A 17512-nucleotide genomic window follows, 5' to 3' on the forward strand; every position below is an offset into this window, starting at 1 on the left:
CCCTCAAAATCCTCAAAAAACCCAAAAATGAGAAACCCACCCAAAAAACCCCAAAATCCCCCAAAAACCCCAAATCCCACCCAGAAATTCCCAAAATCCCAAATCCCACCCCCCAAAAAACCCTCAAATCCTCCCAAAATCCCCCCAAAATTATAAATTCACCCCAAAAAACCCCAAAAATCTCCCCAAATACCCAAAAAATAAAATAACCACCCCCAAAAAAGCCCCAAAAACCCCCAAAAATCTCAAAATCCCAAATCCCACCCCCCAAAAATCCCCAAAAATGAGAAACTCACCCCCCCAAAAAAAAACCCAAAACAAAACAAAAAAACAAACAAACAAACAAAAAAAAAAAAAAAAAAAAAAAAAACCGAAAAAATACAACAAAAAAAATTTTGGGTTTTTTTGGGGAGGAATCCCGGATTTTTGGGGTTTTTTTGGGGTGGATTCCGGGATTTTTTTGGTGGTTTTTAGGGATTTATTGGGATTTTTGGGGGGTTTTTTTGGGGATTTTTTTTTGGGGGGTGGAATCCTGGAATTTTGGGGATATTTTGGGGCTATTTTAGGGCTATTTTGGGGATATTTTGGGGATATCTTGGAGATATTTTGGGGATATTTTGGGGCTATTTTGGGCATATTTTGGGGATACTTTGGGCATATTTTGGGGATAATTGGGGGATATTTCGGGGCTATTTTGGGGCTATTTCGGGGCTATTCTGGGGCTATTCTGAGGGGGTCTTTGGGGCTATTTTGGGGCTATTTTGGGGATATTTCGGGGCTCTTTTGGGGCTATTCTGGGGGGTTTTGGGGCTCTTTTGGGGATATTTTGGGGCAGTTTTGGGGCTATTTCGGGGCTATTCTGGGGGGTTTTTGGGGCAATTCTGGGGGGTTTTCGGGGCTATTTTGGGGCTATTCTGGGGGGGTTTTGGGGCTATTTCGGGGCTATTCTGGGGGTGTTTTGGGGGCTATTCTGGGGTTTTTTTGGGGGCTATTCTGGGGTTTTTTTGGGGGCTATTCTGGGGTTTTTTTGGGGGCTATTCTGGGGGGTTTTTGGGACTATTCTGGGTTTTTTTTGGGGGCTATTCTGGGGTTTTTTTGGGGGCTATTCTGGGGTGTTTTGGGGACTATTCTGGGGTTTTTTGGGGGGCTATTCTGGGGTTTTTTTGGGGGCTATTCTGGGGTTTTTTTGGGGGCTATTCTGGGGTTTTTTGGGGGCTATTCTGGGGTTTTTTTGGGGGCTATTCTGGGGTGTTTTGGGGACTATTCTGGGGGTGTTTTGGGGGCTATTCTGGGGTTTTCTGGGGGCTATTCTGGGGTTTTTTTGGGGGCTATTCTGGGGTTTTTTTGGGGGCTATTCTGGGGTTTTTTGGGGGGCTATTCTGGGGTTTTTTTGGGGGCTATTCTGGGGTTTTTTGGGGACTATTCTGGGGTTTTTTTGGGGGCTATTCTGGGGTGTTTTGGGGGGCTATTCTGGGGTTTTTTTGGGGGCTATTCTGGGGTTTTTTGGGGCTATTCTGGGGTTTTTTTGGGGGCTATTCTGGGGTTTTTTGGGGGGCTATTCTGGGGGTGTTTTGGGGGCTATTCTGGGGTGTTTTGGGGCTATTCTGGGGTTTTTTTGGGGGCTATTCTGGGGTTTTTTTGGGGGCTATTCTGGGGCTCTGTGCCCCCGGACCCACCCTTGATGCGCTCGCCCTTGCTGAGGCTGAGCTCGCCCTCGCCCTGCGCCTGGTAGGGTCTCACGGCCAGGAAGGTGCGGCCGGGCACGGCCGAGTAGAGTTTCCTCTTCACGCCCCGCGAGCCCAGGGTGCCCCCGGGGGTGCCCCCCGCGCCCGGCTCCCGGCTCAGGCCGCTGGAGCTGGGGGGCACCGGGGGGACGGGGCTGAGACCCCCGGCACGGCCCCGGGAGCCCCGAGCTGCGGCTCCCGACGCTCGGATCGGGGTCCGGTTTGGGGGCTGGCGTCTGATTTGGGGTCTGGGGTTCCAATTTGGGGCTCCCGACGCTCGAATCGGGGTCCGGTTTGGGGGCTGGGGTCTGGTTTGGGGGCTGGGGTCTGATTTGGGGGCTGGGGTCTGATTTGGGGGCTGGGGTCCCGGTTTGGGGGCTGGGGTCCCGGTTTGGGGGCTCGGGTCCCGGTTTGGGGTCTGGGGTCTGGTTTGGGGGCTGGGGTCCCGGTTTGGGGGCTGGGGTCTGATTTGGGGGCTGGGGTCCAGGTTTGGGGGCTGGGGTCCCGGTTTGGGGTTCCCGACGCTCGAATTGGGGTCCGGTTTGGGGGCTGGGGTCCCGGTCTGGGGGCTGGGGTCCCGGTTTGGGGTCTGGGGTCCCGGTTTGGGGTCTGGGGTCCCAGTTTGGGGGCTGGGGTTCCAATTTGGGGTTCCCGATGCTCGAACCGGGGTCCCGGGACTCCAAACGGGGCCGGGAGGGGAGATTTGGGGCCTGGGGTCCCGATTTGGGGTCTGGGGTCCCGGTTTGGGGGCTGGGGTCCCGATTTTGGGGTTCCCGACGCTCGAATCGGGGTCCCAGTTTGGGGGCTGGGGTCTGATTTGGGGTCTGGGGTCCTGATTTGGGGTCTGGGGTCCCGGTTTGGGGTCTGGGGTCCCGATTTTGGGGTCTGGGGTCCCGGTTTGGGGGCTGGGGTCCCGATTTGGGGTTCCCGAGTCCCAATTTGGGGTTCCCGACGCTCGAATCGGGGTCCCGGTTTGGGGGCTGGGGTCCCGGTTTGGGGTCTGGGGTCCCAGTTCGGGGTCTGGGGTTCCAATTTGGGGTTCCCGATGCTCGAACCGGGGTCCCGGGACTCCAAACGGGGCCGGGAGGGGAGATTTGGGGGCTGGGGTCCCGATTTGGGGTCTGGGGTCCTGGTTTGGGGTCTGGGGTCCCGATTTTGGGGTCCCTGAGTCCCGATTTGGGGTTCCCGACGCTCGAATCGGGGTCCTGGGGCTCCAAACGGGGCTGGGAGCCGAGATTTTGGGTCTGGGGTCCCGATTTGGGGTCTGGGGTCCTGGTTTGCGGTCTGGGGTCCTGATTTGGGGTTCCCGACGCTCGAATTGGGGTCCCGGGACTCCAAACGGGGCCGGGAGGGGAGATTTGGGGTCTGGGGTCGCGGTTTGGGGTCTGGGGTCTCGATTTGGGGTCTGGGGTCTCGGTTTTGGAGTCTGGGATCACAATTTTGGGGTCTGGGGTCCCGATTTGGGGTCTGGGGTTCTCAATTTGGGGTCTGGGGTCCCGATTTGGGGTCTAGGGTTCTCAATTTGGGGTCTGGGGTCCCGATTTGGGGTCTGGGGTTCTCAATTTGGGGTCTGGGGTCCCGATTTGGGGTCTGGGGTTCTCAATTTGGGGTCTGGGGTCCCGATTTGGGGTCCTGAACCCTCAAAAGGGGCCCCCAGACCCCCAAAAACGGGATGCAGGTCCCAGTCCAAAGGACCCAGCCCCCCCAAAAATCCCCCCAAGCTCCCCCAAATCCCCCCAAAATCCCCCCCAAAAATCTCCAAAATCCCCCCAAATCTCCGCCAAGGGGTTCCAGCCCCTCAAATCCCCCCAAAAATCCCCCAAATCCCCCAAAATGCCCCAAAAATCCCCCAAAATCCCCCCCCCCCAATACCTGGGACTCCTCCAGGTGCCTTTTCCAGGGGTTCCAGTCCCCCAAAATCCCCCCAAAATCCCCCAAATCCCCCCCAAAATCCCCCAAAATCCCCCCCAAGTCCCACCCCCAGGGGTCCCAGCCCCCCAAAATTCCCCCAAATCCCTCCAAAAAAATCCCCCCCAGGTGCCCCCCCTGTACCTGGGCCTATCCTGGGGTTCCTCCAGGCGCCTTTTGCTGCGGTTCCAGCCCCCCAAATCCCCCCAAAATCCCCCCCAAATCCCCCCAAAAACCCACTAAACACCCCCAAATCCCCCTAAATCCCCCCCAAATCCCCCCAAATCCCCCCCAAACACCCCAAATCCCCCCAAATCCCCCCAAAATTCCCCCCAAAATCCCCCCCAGGTGCTCCCCCCCGTACCTGGGCCTGCCCCGGGGTTGCCTCCAAGGCTCCTCCAGGCGCCTTTTCTGGTGGTCCCAGCTCCCCAAAATCCCCCAAACCCCCCCAAATCCCCCCTCAAACCCACCCCAAACCCCCAAATTCCCCTCAAACCCTCCCCAAAATCCACTCAAATCCCCCCAAAATCCCCCCCCTTTTACCTGGGCCGGCCCCGGGGCTGCCTCCGCGGCTCCTCGGGGTGGCCCCTCGGGGGTCCCAGCCCCCAAAACCCCCCTGAAACCCCCCAAACCCCCCTCAATCCTCCCCAAATCACCCCAAATCCCCCCCAAATCACCCTAAATCCCCCCCAAACCCCCCAAATCCCCCCCAAATCTCCCCCAAATCCCCCCCAAACCCCCCAAATCCCCCCCAAATCACCCCAAATCCCCCCAAACGCCCCCAAAATCCCCCCGTTTTACCTGGGCCGGCGCCGGGGCTGCCTCCGCGGCTCCTCGGGGTGCCCCCCTTGGGGGTCCCAGCCCCCAAAACCCCCCTGAAACCCCCTGAATCCCCCCAAAACCCCCCCAAACCCCCCAAATCCCCCCCAAATCCTCCCCAAATCACCCCAAATCCTCCCCAAATCTCCCCAAATCCCCCCCAAACCCCCCAAAATCCCCCCCGTTTTACCTGGGCCGGCCCCGGGGCTGCCTCCGCGGCTCCTCGGGGTGCCCCCCTCGGGGGTCCCAGCCCCCAAAACCCCCCCAGATCCCCCCAAATCCCCCTCAAACCCCCCAAATTCCCCCCAAATCCCCCCAAACCCCCCAAATCCCCCCACCCCCGTACCTGGGCTGGCCCCGGGGTTGCCTCTGCGGCTCCTCGGGGTGCCCCCCTCGGGGGTCCCAGCCCCCCAGACCCCCCTGAAACCCCCCAAATCACCCCAAATCCCCCCCAAACCCCCCAAAATCCCCCCACCCCCTTTTACCTGGGCCGGCCCCGGGGCTGCCTCCGCGGCTCCTCGGGGTGCCCCCCTCGGGGGTCCCAGCCCCCCAAATCCCCCCCAAATCCCCCCCAAACCCCCCAAAATCCCCCCCCTTTTACCTGGGCCGGCCCCGGGGCTGCCTCCGCGGCTCCTCGGGGTGCCGGCCGCGGGAGGGGGAGCGCGCCCGAGCCCCCCGGGGGGAGCTGGAGCTGCGCAGGGTGCCCGAGGGGGGCCGGGGGCCCGGGGGGGCTCCGGGGGGACCCCTCAGCACCCACTCGGGCAGCGCCCCCCCCCCGGTGTCGCTGTTGGCCCGCAGGAGCCGCTGGGGGGGCAGGGGGAGGCCCCGCAGCCCCTCCCGGCGGCGGCCGGCGAACTGGGGGCTCTCCTGGAAGGGAACTGGGGGGGTTTGGGGGGTCAGGGGGGGTTTGGGGGTGTCTGGGGGGGATTTGGGGGGATTTGGGGGGGTTTGGGGCTCTCCTGGAAGGGAACTGGAGGGGTTTGGGGGGGTTTAGGGGGGATTTGGGGTGTTTGGGGGGGATTTGGTGGGGTTTGGGGGGGATTAGGGGAGGATCTGGGGGCGTTTGGGGCTCTCCTGGAAGGGAACTGGGGGGATTTGGGGGGGTCAGGGGGGGTTTGGGGGTGTTTGGGGGGGATCTGGGGGGGTTTAGGGGGGATTTGGGGTGTTTGGGGGGGATTTGGGGGGTGTTTGGGGCTCTCCTGGAAGGGAACTGGGGGGATTTGGGGGGTTTAGGATGGATTTTGGGGTGTTTAGGGGGGGTTTGGGGGGGTTTGGGCTCTCCTGGAAGGGAACTGGGGGGGTTTGGGGGGTCAGGGGGGGTTTGGGGGTGTTTGGGGAGGATTTGGGGAGGATTTGGGGGGGTTTGGGGCTCTCCTGGAAGGGAACTGGGGGGGTTTGGGGGGTCGGGGGGGTTTTGGGGTGTCTGGGGGGGATTTGGGGAGGATTTGGGGGTGTTTGGGGCTCTCCTGGAAGGGAACTGGGGGGATTTGGGGGGTCAGGGGGGGTTTGGGGGTGTTTAGGGGGGATTTGGGGTGTTTGGGGGGGATTTGGGGAGGATTTGGGGGGTTTGGGGCTCTCCTGGAAGGGAACTGGGGGGATTTGGGGGGGTCAGGGGGGGTTTGGGGGTGTTTGGGGGGGACTTGGGGGGGTTTGGGGGAGATTTGGGGGTGTTTGGGGGGGTGTCTGGGCTCTCCTGGAAGGGAACTGGGGGGGTTTGGGGGGGTCAGGATGGATTTTGGGGTGTTTAGGGGGGATTTGGGGGGGTTTGGGGGGGATTTGGGGGGTTTGGGGCTCTCCTGGAAGGGAACTGGGGGGGTTTGGGGGGTCGGGGGGGTTTTGGGGTGTCTGGGGGGGATTTGGGGAGAATTTGGGGGTGTTTGGGGCTCTCCTGGAAGGGAACTGGGGGGGTTTGAGGGGGTCAGGATGGATTTTGGGGTGTTTAGGGGGGGTTTGGGGTGTTTAGGGGGGGTTTGGGGCTCTCCTGGAAGGGAACTGGGGGGATTTGGGGGGTCAGGGGGGGTTTTGGGGTGTTTACGGGGGATTTGGGGGGTTGGGGGGGCTTTGAGGGGGATTTGGGGGGGTTAGAATGGATTTTGGGGTGTTTAGGGGGGATCTGGGGGGGTTTGGGGTGTTCAGGGGGGGTTTGGGATGGATTTTGGGGTGTTTGGGGGGGATTTGGGGGGATTTGGGGAGATTTGGGGTGTTTAGGGGCAATTTTGAGGGGTTTGGGGGTGTCAGGGGGGGTTTGGGGGAGTTTAGGGGGGAATTTTGGGGGGGATTTTGGGGGTTTGGGGGGGGTTGGAACGGCGGCACCCCCCGAGTCCCTTCCAACTCCCATCCCCCTTCCCCACTGTCCTCAAATGTCCCCAAACGTCCCCAAACATCCCCGGTGTCCCCAGGTGTGTCCCCAGGTGTGTCCCCAAATGTCCCCATTGATGTCCCCAATGTCCCCAATGTCCCCAATCCCCCCAATGTCCCCATTGATGTCCCCGATGTCCCCATTGATGTCCCCGATGTCCCCAATGTCCCTGATGTCCCCAATGTCCCCAATGTCCCCAATGTCCCAAATGTCCCCATTGATGTCCCCAATGTCCCCAATGTCCCCATTGATGTCCCCAATGTCCCCAATGTCCCCAAATGTCCCCAATGTCCCCAATGTCCCCAATCCCCCCAATGTCCCCAATGTCCCCAGTGATGTCCCAAATGTCCCCATTGATGTCCCAAATGTCCCCAATGTCCCCATTGATGTCCCCGATGTCCCCAATGATGTCCCCAATGTCCCCAATGTCCCCAATGTCCCCATTGATGTCCCCAATGTCCCCAATGTCCCCGATGTCCCAAATGATGTCCCCAATGTCCCAAATGTCCCCAATGTCCCCAATGATGTCCCAAATGTCCCCATTGATGTCCCCAATGTCCCCAGTGTCCCCCTGCTCACCCACGTCGCTGTCCCGGTGGTTCTTGATGAGCTCCCCCAGCTCAAAGTTCCCGGCGATGACGGCCACCTGCGGGGACAGGGACAGAGGGACAGGGACAGAGGGACAGGGACAGAGGGACAGGGACAGAGGGACAGGGACAGAGGGACAGAGGGACAGGGACAGAGATGGGACAGGGACAGAGGGACAGGGACAGGGACAGGGACAGGGACAGAGGGACAGGGACAGAGGGACAGGGACAGAGGGACAGGGACAGAGGGACAGGGACAGGGACAGGGACAGAGGGACAGGGACAGAGGGACAGAGATGGGACAGGGACAGGGACACAGGGGAGAGGGACAGGGACAGGGACAGGGACAGGGACACAGGGGAGAGGGACAGGGACAGGGACAGGGACAGATGGACAGGGACAGGGACACAGGGGAGAGGGACAGAGGGACAGGGACAGAGGGACAGGATGGGACAGGGATGGGGACAGAGAGGGGACACTCACGTGGGGGGTCACACCCTCCAAAATGTCCCCAGTGCCACCTGCAGCAGGGTGTCCCCAGTGTCCCCAATGTCCCCAGTTTCTCCAGTGTCACCCAGAATGAGGTGTCCCCAGTGTCCCCAGTATCCCCATTAGTGTCCCCAATGTCCCCAGCGTCCCCATTGGTGTCCCCAGTGTCCTCATGGTGTCCCCAGTGTTCCTATTGGTGTCCCCATTGGAGTCCCCAATGTCCCCAATGTCCCCAGTGTCCCCAGTGTCCCCAGTGTCCCCAGCGTCCCCATTGGTGTCCCCGGTGTCCCCTCGATGTCCCCAGTGTCCCCAGCGTCCCCATTGGTGTCCCCAGTGCCCCTCGATGTCCCCAGTGTCCCCGATGTCACCTGGACCCAGTGTGTCCCCAATGTCCCCAATGTCCCCGGTGTCCCCATGGTGTCCCCAGTGTCCCCAGTGTCCCCAGTGTCCCCGGTGTCCCCAATGTCCCCAGTGTCCCCATGGTGTCCCTGGTGTCCCCAGTGTCCCCAATGTCCCCAGTGTCCCCGGTGTCCCCATTGGTGTCCCCGGTGTCCCCGTCGTTGTCCCCGGTGTCCCCGGTGTCACCTGGAACGGCGTCTGCCCGCTGTTGTTCTTCACCTCCTTGTTGGCCCCTCGGTACAGGAGGATCCGGGCGCAGCTCTCCTGGGGGACACCGGTGGCACCAAGATGTCACCAAGGTGGCACCAAGGTGGCACCAATGTGTCACCAAGTTGGCACCAAGGTGTGACCAATGTGTCACCAATGTGTCACCAAGGTGTCACCAAGGTGGCACCAAGGTGTGACCAATGTGTCACCAATGTGTCACCAATGTGTCACCAAGGTGTGACCAATGTGTCACCAAGATGTCACCAATGTGTCACCAAGGTGGCACCAAGGTGTGACCAATGTGTCACCAAGGTGGCACCAAGATGTCACCAAGGTGTCACCAAGGTGGCACCAATGTGTCACCAAGGTGTCACCAAGATGTCACCAAGGTGGCACCAAGGTGTGACCAAGATGTCACCAAGGTGTCACCAATGTGTCACCAAGGTGTCACCAAGATGTCACCAAGGTGGCACCAAGGTGTCACCAAGATGTCACCAAGGTGGCACCAAGGTGTGACCAATGTGTCACCAATGTGTCACCAAGGTGTCACCAATGTGTCACCAAGGTGGCACCAAGATGTCACCAATGTGGCACCAATGTGTCACCAATGTGTCACCAGCGTGTCCTCAACAATATGTCACCAATGTGTCACCAGCAGCGTGTCTCCAAGGTCCCCAATCCCCCATTTCCCACTGTGGCCCTCAATGGCCCCACTGTGTCCCCATAATGTCACCCCAATGTCCCCAGTGTCCGCAGTGTCCCCAATGTCCCCAATCCCCAATGTCCCCAATCCCCAATGTCCCTTTAGTGTCCCCAATGTCACCCCAATGTCCCCAATCCCCAATGTCCCCAGTGCCCCCAATGTCCCTTTAGTGTCCCCAATGTCACCCCAATGTCCCCAATCCCCAATGTCCTCGGTGTCCCCCAATGTCCCCAATTCCCCCGATGTCCCCAGTGTCCCCAATCCTCAATGTCCCCAAATGTCCCCAAATGTCACCAAATGTCCCCAGTCTTCCCAATGTCACCAACACCTCCCTGATGTCCCCAACCTCCGCAACCCTAAATGTCCCCAATGTCCCCAGTTGTCCCCAAACCTTCCCCAATCCTCCAATGTCCCCAATTCCCCCAATGTCCCCAATGTCCCCAATTCCCCCAATGTCCCCAATGTCCCCAATTCCCCCAATGTCCCCAATGTCCCCAGTGTCCCCAATGTCCCCAATGTCCCCGATGTCCCCAATGTCCCCGATGTCCCCAATGTCCCCGATGTCCCCAATCCCCTCAATGTCCCCAATGTCCCCGATGTCCCCGATGTCCCCAATCCCCTCAATGTCCCCAATCCCCCCGATGTCCCCGATGTCCCCAATGTCCCCGGGGGTGTCCCCAGGGTGTCACCTTGTTGTAGAGGGCGCAGATGTGCAGCGCGGTGTTGCCGGACGCCCCCGTGTCCTTGTGTCCCCAATGTCCCCAATGTCCCAAACATCCCCAATGTCCCCAATCCCCCCGATGTCCCCGATGTCCCCGATGTCCCCGGAGGTGTCCCCAGGGTGTCACCTTGTTGTAGAGGGCACAGATGTGCAGCGCGGTGTTGCCGGACGCGTTCTGCGCCGCCGCCTCGGCCCCGTAGAACAGCAAATGCTCCAAGTGCTGCGAGTGGCCGTGCTGGCACGCCTGGGGACACGGGGACGTCAGCGGGGACATCGGGGACAGCAGGGACATTTGGGAGAGCAGAGGGGACATCGGGACATTGGGGACAGCGGGGGGATTGGGGACATTGGGGACATTGGGGACATTGGAGACATTGGGGACATCGGGGACACCGGGGACATTGGGGACATCAGGGACAGCAGGGACATTTGGGACAGCAGAGGGGACATCGGGACATTGGGGACAGCGGGGGGATTGGGGACATTGGGGACATTGGGGACATTGGGGGGATTGAGGACATTGGGGACATTGGGGGGATTGGGGACATTGGGGGGATTGGGGACATTGGGGACATTGGGGACAGCAGAGGGGACATCGGGGACATTGGGGACATTGGGGGGATTGGGGACATTGGGGGGATTGAGGACATCAGGGACATTGGGGACATCGGGGACATTAGGGACCTCAGGGACATTGGGGACAGCGGGGACAGCGGGGGGATTGGGGACATTGGGGGGATTGGGGACTTTGGGGACATTGGGGACATTGGAGGGATTTGGGGACATTGAGGACATTTGGGGACATTTGGGGACATTGGATTGATTTGGGACATTGTGGGGACATTGAGGATATCAGGAGATTTGGGACATTGGGGACATTGGGGGGATTTGGGGACATTTGAGGGGATTTGAGGGATGAGGGATGATGGGGTGACCCAGTGACACGGTGATGTGGCAGAGTGACAGTGATGGTGACATCTGCCACTGGCACGGTGACGCAGTGACAGGGTGACAGCAGGACAGGGTGACACGGTGATATGGTGAGGTGGTGACAGGGTGACAGCAGGATTGGGTGACACAGTGACACGGTGACAGTGACACGGCTGTCACCTGGTGGATCTCCTGCCAGCCGTTCTCGTCGGCTGTGCCGATGTGACATGGTGACACAGGGTGACACAGGGTGACACAGGAATGGGATAAGGGGGTGACACAGTGACATGGTGATGGGGTGACACAGTGACACATTGACACAGTGACACGGTGACACGGTGACAATGACACAGGTGTCACCTGGTGGATCTCCTGCCAGCCGTTCTCGTCGGCCGTGCCGATGTGACACGGTGACACAGGGATGGGATAAGGGGGTGACACAGTGACATGGTGATGGGGTGACACAGTAACACGCTGACACAGTGACACGGTGACAATGACACAGGTGTCACCTGGTGGATCTCCTGCCAGCCATTCTCGTTGGCCGTGCCGATGTGACACAGGGTGACACAGGGATGGGATAAGGGGGTGACACAGTGACACGGTGACACGGTGACACGGTGACAGTGACACGGCTGTCACCTGGTGGATCTCCTGCCAGCTGTTCTCGTCAGCCGTGCCGATGTGACACGGTGACACAGGGTGACACAGGGATGGGATAACGGGGTGACACAGTGACATGGTGATGGGGTGACACAGTGACACAGTGACACGGTGACACGGCTGTCACCTGGTGGATCTCCTGCCAGCCGTTCTCGTTGGCCGTGCCGATGTGACACAGGGTGACACAGGGATGGGATAAGGGGGTGACACAGTGACACGGTGACACAGTGACACGGTGACAGGTGACAGTGACACAGGTGTCACCTGGTGGATCTCCTGCCAGCCGTTCTCGTCGGCCATGCCGATGCGACACAGGGTGACACAGGGATGAGATAACAGGGTGACACAGTGACATGGTGATGGGGTGACACAGTGACACAGTGACATGGTGACACAGTGACACGGTGACAATGTAACACAGTGACACGGCTGTCACCTGGTGGATCTCCTGCCAGCCGTTCTCGTCGGCCGTGCCGATGTGACACGGTGACACAGGGTGACACAGGGATGGGATAACAGGGTGACACAGTGACATGGTGATGGGGTGACACAGTGACACAGTGACACAGTGACACGGTGACACGGTGACACAGCTGTCACCTGGTGGATCTCCTGCCAGCCGTTCTCGTCGGCCGTGCCGATGTGCGCGCGGTTGTAGAGCAGCAGCTCGCAGCACCGCGGGTCCCCGCCCACCATGGCCGTGTGGTACAGGGGGGTCAGGCCCCGCCGGTCCTTGTAGTTCGGGGACCCCCCCAGGTCCAGCAGCGCCTGCGGGTGACAGCGTGACACCCGTGGGACCCCCTGGTGACACCCGTGGGACCCCCTGGTGACACCCGTGGGACCCCCCGGTGACACCCGTGGGACCCCCTGGTGACATCTCCATGGCACCCATGGCACCCAGGGGGTGTCACCCCCTTTATTTGGGGAACCCCCAGGTCCAGCAGCGCCTGCGGGTGACAGCGTGACACCCGTGGGACCCCCCAGTGACACCCGTGGGACCCCCTGGTGACATCCCCAGACACCCCCCATGGCACCCATGGACCCGCCATAGCACCCACTGGGTGCCACCCCTATGTCCCAGGTGTCCCCAGGTGTCCCCAGGTGTCCCCAGCTGTCCCCAGGTGTGCCCAGGTGTCCCAGGTGTCCCAGCTGTCCCCAGCCGTCCCCATCTGTCCCCAGGTGTCCCCAGCTGTCCCCAGGTGTCCCAGCTGTCCCCAGGTGTCCCTATCTGTGCCCAGGTGTCCCAGGTGTGCCCAGGTGTGCCTATCTGTCCCCAGGTGTGCCCAGGTGTCTCCAGCTCTCCCCAGGTGTCCCAGCTGTCCCCAGGTGTCCCAGGTGTCCCAGCTGTCCCCAGGTGTGCCTATCTGTCCCCAGGTGTGCCCAGGTGTGCCCAGCTGTCCCAGGTGTCCCAGGTGTGCCCAGGTGTGCCCAGGTGTACCAGCAGGGCGGGGTAGCGCCGCGTGCACACCGCCCGGTGCAGCGCCACCCCTGTGCCACCCCCGTGTCCCCAGGTGTGCCCAGGTGTCCCCATCTGTCCCTATCTGTGCCCAGGTGTCCCAGGTGTGCCCAGGTGTGCCCAGGTGTACCAGCAGGGCGGGGTAGCGCCGCATGCACACCGCCCGGTGCAGCGCCACCCCTGTGCCACCCCCGTGTCCCCAGGTGTCCCTATCTGTCCCCAGGTGTCCCAGCTGTCCCCAAGTGTCCCAGGTGTGCCCAGGTGTCCCCAGGTGTCCCTATCTGTCCCCAGGTGTCCCAGCTGTCCCCAGGTGTCCCAGGTGTGCCCAGGTGTACCAGCAGGGCGGGGTAGCGCCGCGTGCACACCGCCCGGTGCAGCGCCGTGGCTCCGTCGCGGGCGCGGAAGTCCAGGTGGGCCCCGCCCAGGCAGAGCAGCCGGATGATCTCCACCTCGGCCGGGCCCTCGCGCTGCGCCGCCAGCGTCAGCGGCGTCTCTGGGGACAGCGGGGACAGCGGGGACGTTGGGGACGTTGGGGACATTGGGGACATCGGGGACATTGGGGACATTGGGAACATTGGGGACATTGGGAACATTGGGAACATTGGGGGGTTTGGGGACATTGGGGACATTTGGGGGATTTGGGATAGTGGGGACATTGGGGACATCGGGGACGTTTAGGACGTTGGGGACATCAGGGACATTGGGGACATTGGGGACATTTGGGACATTGGGGACGTCGGGGACATTTGGGAACATTGGGAGGATTTGGGGACATTTGGGGGATTTGGGATACTGGGGACATCGGGGACATTGGGGACCTTGGGAGGATTTGGGGACATTAGGGACATTTTGGGGACATCGGGGACATTGAGGACATTTGGGAGATTTGGGGACATTTTGGGGATTTGGGACATTGGGGACATTTGGGGACATTGGGGACTCTGAGGCTCCACCTCGGCCGGGCCCTCGCGCTGCGCCGCCAGCGTCAGCGGCATCTCTGGGGACAGCGGGGATGTTGAGGACATTGGGGACATTGGGGACATTGAGGGTGTTGGGGACATTGGGGACATTTGGGGTTCTTGGGGACATTGGGAGAATTTGGGAATATTGGGGGTATTGGGGACATTGGGGACATTGAGGGTGTTGGGGACATTTGGGGGATTTGGGATGTTGGGGACATTCAGGGTGTTGGGGACATTGGGGGTGTTAAGAGACATTTGGGGGATTTGGGACATTGGAGACATTTGGGGACATTTGGGGACATTTGGGATGTTGGGAGAATTTAGGGACATTGGGGGTCTTGGGGACACTGGGGGCAGTGAGGGGATTTGGGAGCATTGTGGACATCCTGGATATTCAGGGTGTTGGGGACATTGGTGACTTTGGGGACATCAGGGGGTATTTGGGACAATTTGGGGACATCAGGGACATTGGGGGTGCTGGGGACATTTGGGGCATTTGAGGACACCGGGGACACTGGGGATTTGGGGACATCGGGGACATTGGGGACATTGGGGGGATTGGGGACACTGGGGGGTGTTGGGGACTTTGGGGTATTGGGGCATTGGGGATGTTGGGGATGTTGGGGACATTGGGGCAATTTGGGGACATTGGGGACATTTGGGGTTTTGGGGACATTGGGGGGATTTGGGGACATCAGGGGGTCTTGGGGACATTGGGGACAGTGGGGACACTGGGGGGACTTGGGACATTGGGAACATGGGGACATTGGGAGGATTTGGGGACACTTGGGACCTTGGGGACATTGGGGATATTTGGGGGCATTTGGGGACATTGGGGACACTGTGGATGTTGGGAGGATTTGGGGACATTGGGGATATTTGGGGGGATTTGGGGACATTGGGGATATTTGGGACCTTGGGGACATTGGGGATATTTGGGGGGATTTGGGGACATTGGGGACATCGGGAGTATTGGGGGAATTTTGGGAAATTGGGAATATTGGGGACATCAAGAATATTGGAAGGATTTGGGGACATCGGGGACATTCAGGGTGTTGGGGACATTGGGGACATTGGGGACATTTGGAGTGACCCCAAGGATTTTGGGGGTGTCCCAGATGATTTTTGGGCTCCCAGGGCATTTTTTTGGAGGAATTCCGGGGTAATTTTGTGGGGGATTTTTGGGAGGGTTTTTTGGGGTGATTTTTGGGGGGATTTTGCAAGGATTTTTGGGAGGATTTTTGGGGTAATTTTGGGAGGATTTTTGGGGTGATTTTCAGGTGATTTTGGGAGGATTTGGGGGGTGATTTTGGGAGATGATTTTGGGGGGATTTGGGGGCATTTCGGGTCTCACTCCCTGAGTCCGAGCCATGGTAGTTGGGGTCCCGGGGGTGATTTGGGGGATTATTTTGGGGTGATTTTTGGGATAATTTTTGGGGTGATTTTGGGGGATGATTTTGGGGTGATTTTGGGAGATGATTTTGGGGTGATTTGGGGGGATTTGGGGTCTCACCCCCCGAGTCGGAGTCGTGGTAGTTGGGGTCCCGGGGGTGATTTGGGGGATTTTGGGGGATGATTTTGGGGTGATTTTTGGGATTATTTTTGGGATGTTTTTTGGGATGATTTTTGGGATGATTTTTGAGGATTTTGGGGGATGATTTTGGGAGATGATTTTGGGGGGATTTTGGGGGATTTGGGGGAGATTTTGGGGGATGATTTTGGGGTGATTTGGGGGGATTTGGGGTCTCACCCCCCGAGTCAGAGTTGTGGTAGTTGGGATCCCGGGGGGAATTTTGGGAGGATTTTCAGGGGGATTTTAGGGTCATTTTTGGGGTGATTTTGGGGGATGATTTTGGGGTGATTTTGGAGGATTTTGGGGAGATTTTGGGGGATGATTTTGGGGTGATTTTTGGGATGATTTTTGAGGATTTTTGGGGTGATTTTGGGGGATGATTTTGGGAGGATTTTGGGGTGATTTTGGGGGATGATTTTGGGGAGATTTTGGGGGGATTTGGGGTCTCACCGCCCAAGTCCAAGTTGTGGTAGTTGGGGTCCCGGGGGTGATTTTGCGAGGATTTTCAGGGGGAATTTTTGGGAGGATTTTGGGGTGATTTTGGGGGATGATTTTGGGGTGATTTTGGAATATTTTGGCATGATTTTGGGGGGATTTTGGGAGATGATTTTGAGGTGATTTTGGAGGATTTTGGCGTGATTTTGGGGGGATTTTGGGAGATGATTTTGGGGTGATTTTGGAGGATTTTGGCGTGATTTTGGGGTGATTTTGGGGGATGATTTTGGGGTGATTTTGGGGGATGATTTTGGGGTGATTTTTGGGATGATTTTTGGGATTATTTTTGAGGATTTTGGGGTGATTTTGGGGTGATTTTGGGGTGATTTGGGGGGATGATTTTGGGGTGATTTTGGGGGATTTGGGGTCTCACCCCCCGAGTCGGAGTCGTGGTAGTTGGGGTCCAGCCCCCGCTCCAGCAGCCGCGCCACCTTCTCGGCCGAGCCGTGCTGGACGTAGTCCAGGAACTTCCGCAGCCCCGTCTGGGGACACCGGGACACGTTGGGGACATCGGGGACATCGGGGACAGGAGGGGAGGTTTGGGACATTGTGGCATTTGGGACATCGGAGACATTGCGGACATGGGGGGGATTGGAGACATCGGGGACAGGGGGCATTGGGGACATTGGGGACAATGGGGGGATTGGGGACATCGGGGACAATGGGGGGCATTGGGGACATTTGGGGACATTGGGGGGGTTGAGGACATTTGGTGACATTGGGGACTTCGGGGACAGGAGGGGACACGGGGGACAGTGGGAACATTGGGGGATTGGGACATTTGGGACGTTTGGGGACATTTGGTGGGGTTGGGGACATTGGGGACAGGAGAGGAGGTTTGGGACATTGTGGCATTTGGGACATTGGGGACATTGGTTACATGGGGGGGATTGGGGACATTGGGGACATTTGGGGACATTTGGGGACATCAGGGACAGGAGGGGACACTGGGGACATTGGAAACATTGGGGGATTGGGACATTTGGGACATTTGGGGATATTGGGGGGATTGGGGACATTTGGGGACATTGGGGACATTTGGGGACATTTGGGGACATTTGGGGACATTTGGGGACATTTGGATCACATTTCAGGACATTGGGGACAGGAGGGGACAGTGGGGGGGTTGGGGACATTGGGGATTTTGGGGACTTCGAGGGGACATTGGGGACATTTGGGGACATTTGAGGAATTGGGGACATTTGGGGACACTGGGGACATTTGGGGACAGGAGGGGACATTGGAGAAATTGGGGACGTTGGGGACATCTGGGGACATGCAGGAGTCCCTGGGGGACACCTGGGGACACCCGGGAGGGGCGTGGCCATGCGGGATGGGGGCGTGGCCAGGGAGAAAGGGGCGTGGCCACAAAGAAAATGGGTTATGTCATCACCCAATGGGCGTGGCCACAGCCCAAATGGGCGTGGTCAGTGTGGGTGTGGCCTCGGCACGAGGTGTGTGGCCAAAGGGGGCGTGGCCAGTGAGTTGATTATGCAAAAAGGGCGTGGCCAAAGTAC

At 59.4% G+C, this 17512-nt stretch overlaps 1 protein-coding gene across 1 annotated transcript in view; it reads right to left on the bottom strand.

Annotated features, from left to right (window-relative positions):
* The window catches only part of SHANK1 (SH3 and multiple ankyrin repeat domains 1), a 67592-nt gene that overhangs the window by 34963 nt on the left and 15117 nt on the right, over positions 1-17512 (bottom strand). Inside the window, exons 5-12 of the mRNA XM_085565714.1 lie at positions 16369-16477; positions 13301-13458; positions 12110-12277; positions 10044-10160; positions 8472-8549; positions 7390-7456; positions 5053-5329; positions 1677-1855 (exon numbers count right to left, since the gene is read on the bottom strand). Coding sequence (XP_085421840.1) covers positions 1677-1855; positions 5053-5329; positions 7390-7456; positions 8472-8549; positions 10044-10160; positions 12110-12277; positions 13301-13458; positions 16369-16477 — 1153 coding nt within the window. The remainder of the gene's footprint in view (positions 1-1676; positions 1856-5052; positions 5330-7389; positions 7457-8471; positions 8550-10043; positions 10161-12109; positions 12278-13300; positions 13459-16368; positions 16478-17512) is intronic.

Source organism: Lonchura striata, chromosome 37 (genome assembly GCF_050655825.1).
Source record: "Lonchura striata isolate lonStrDom1 chromosome 37, ASM5065582v1, whole genome shotgun sequence".
Lineage (NCBI taxonomy): Eukaryota > Metazoa > Chordata > Aves > Passeriformes > Estrildidae > Lonchura > Lonchura striata.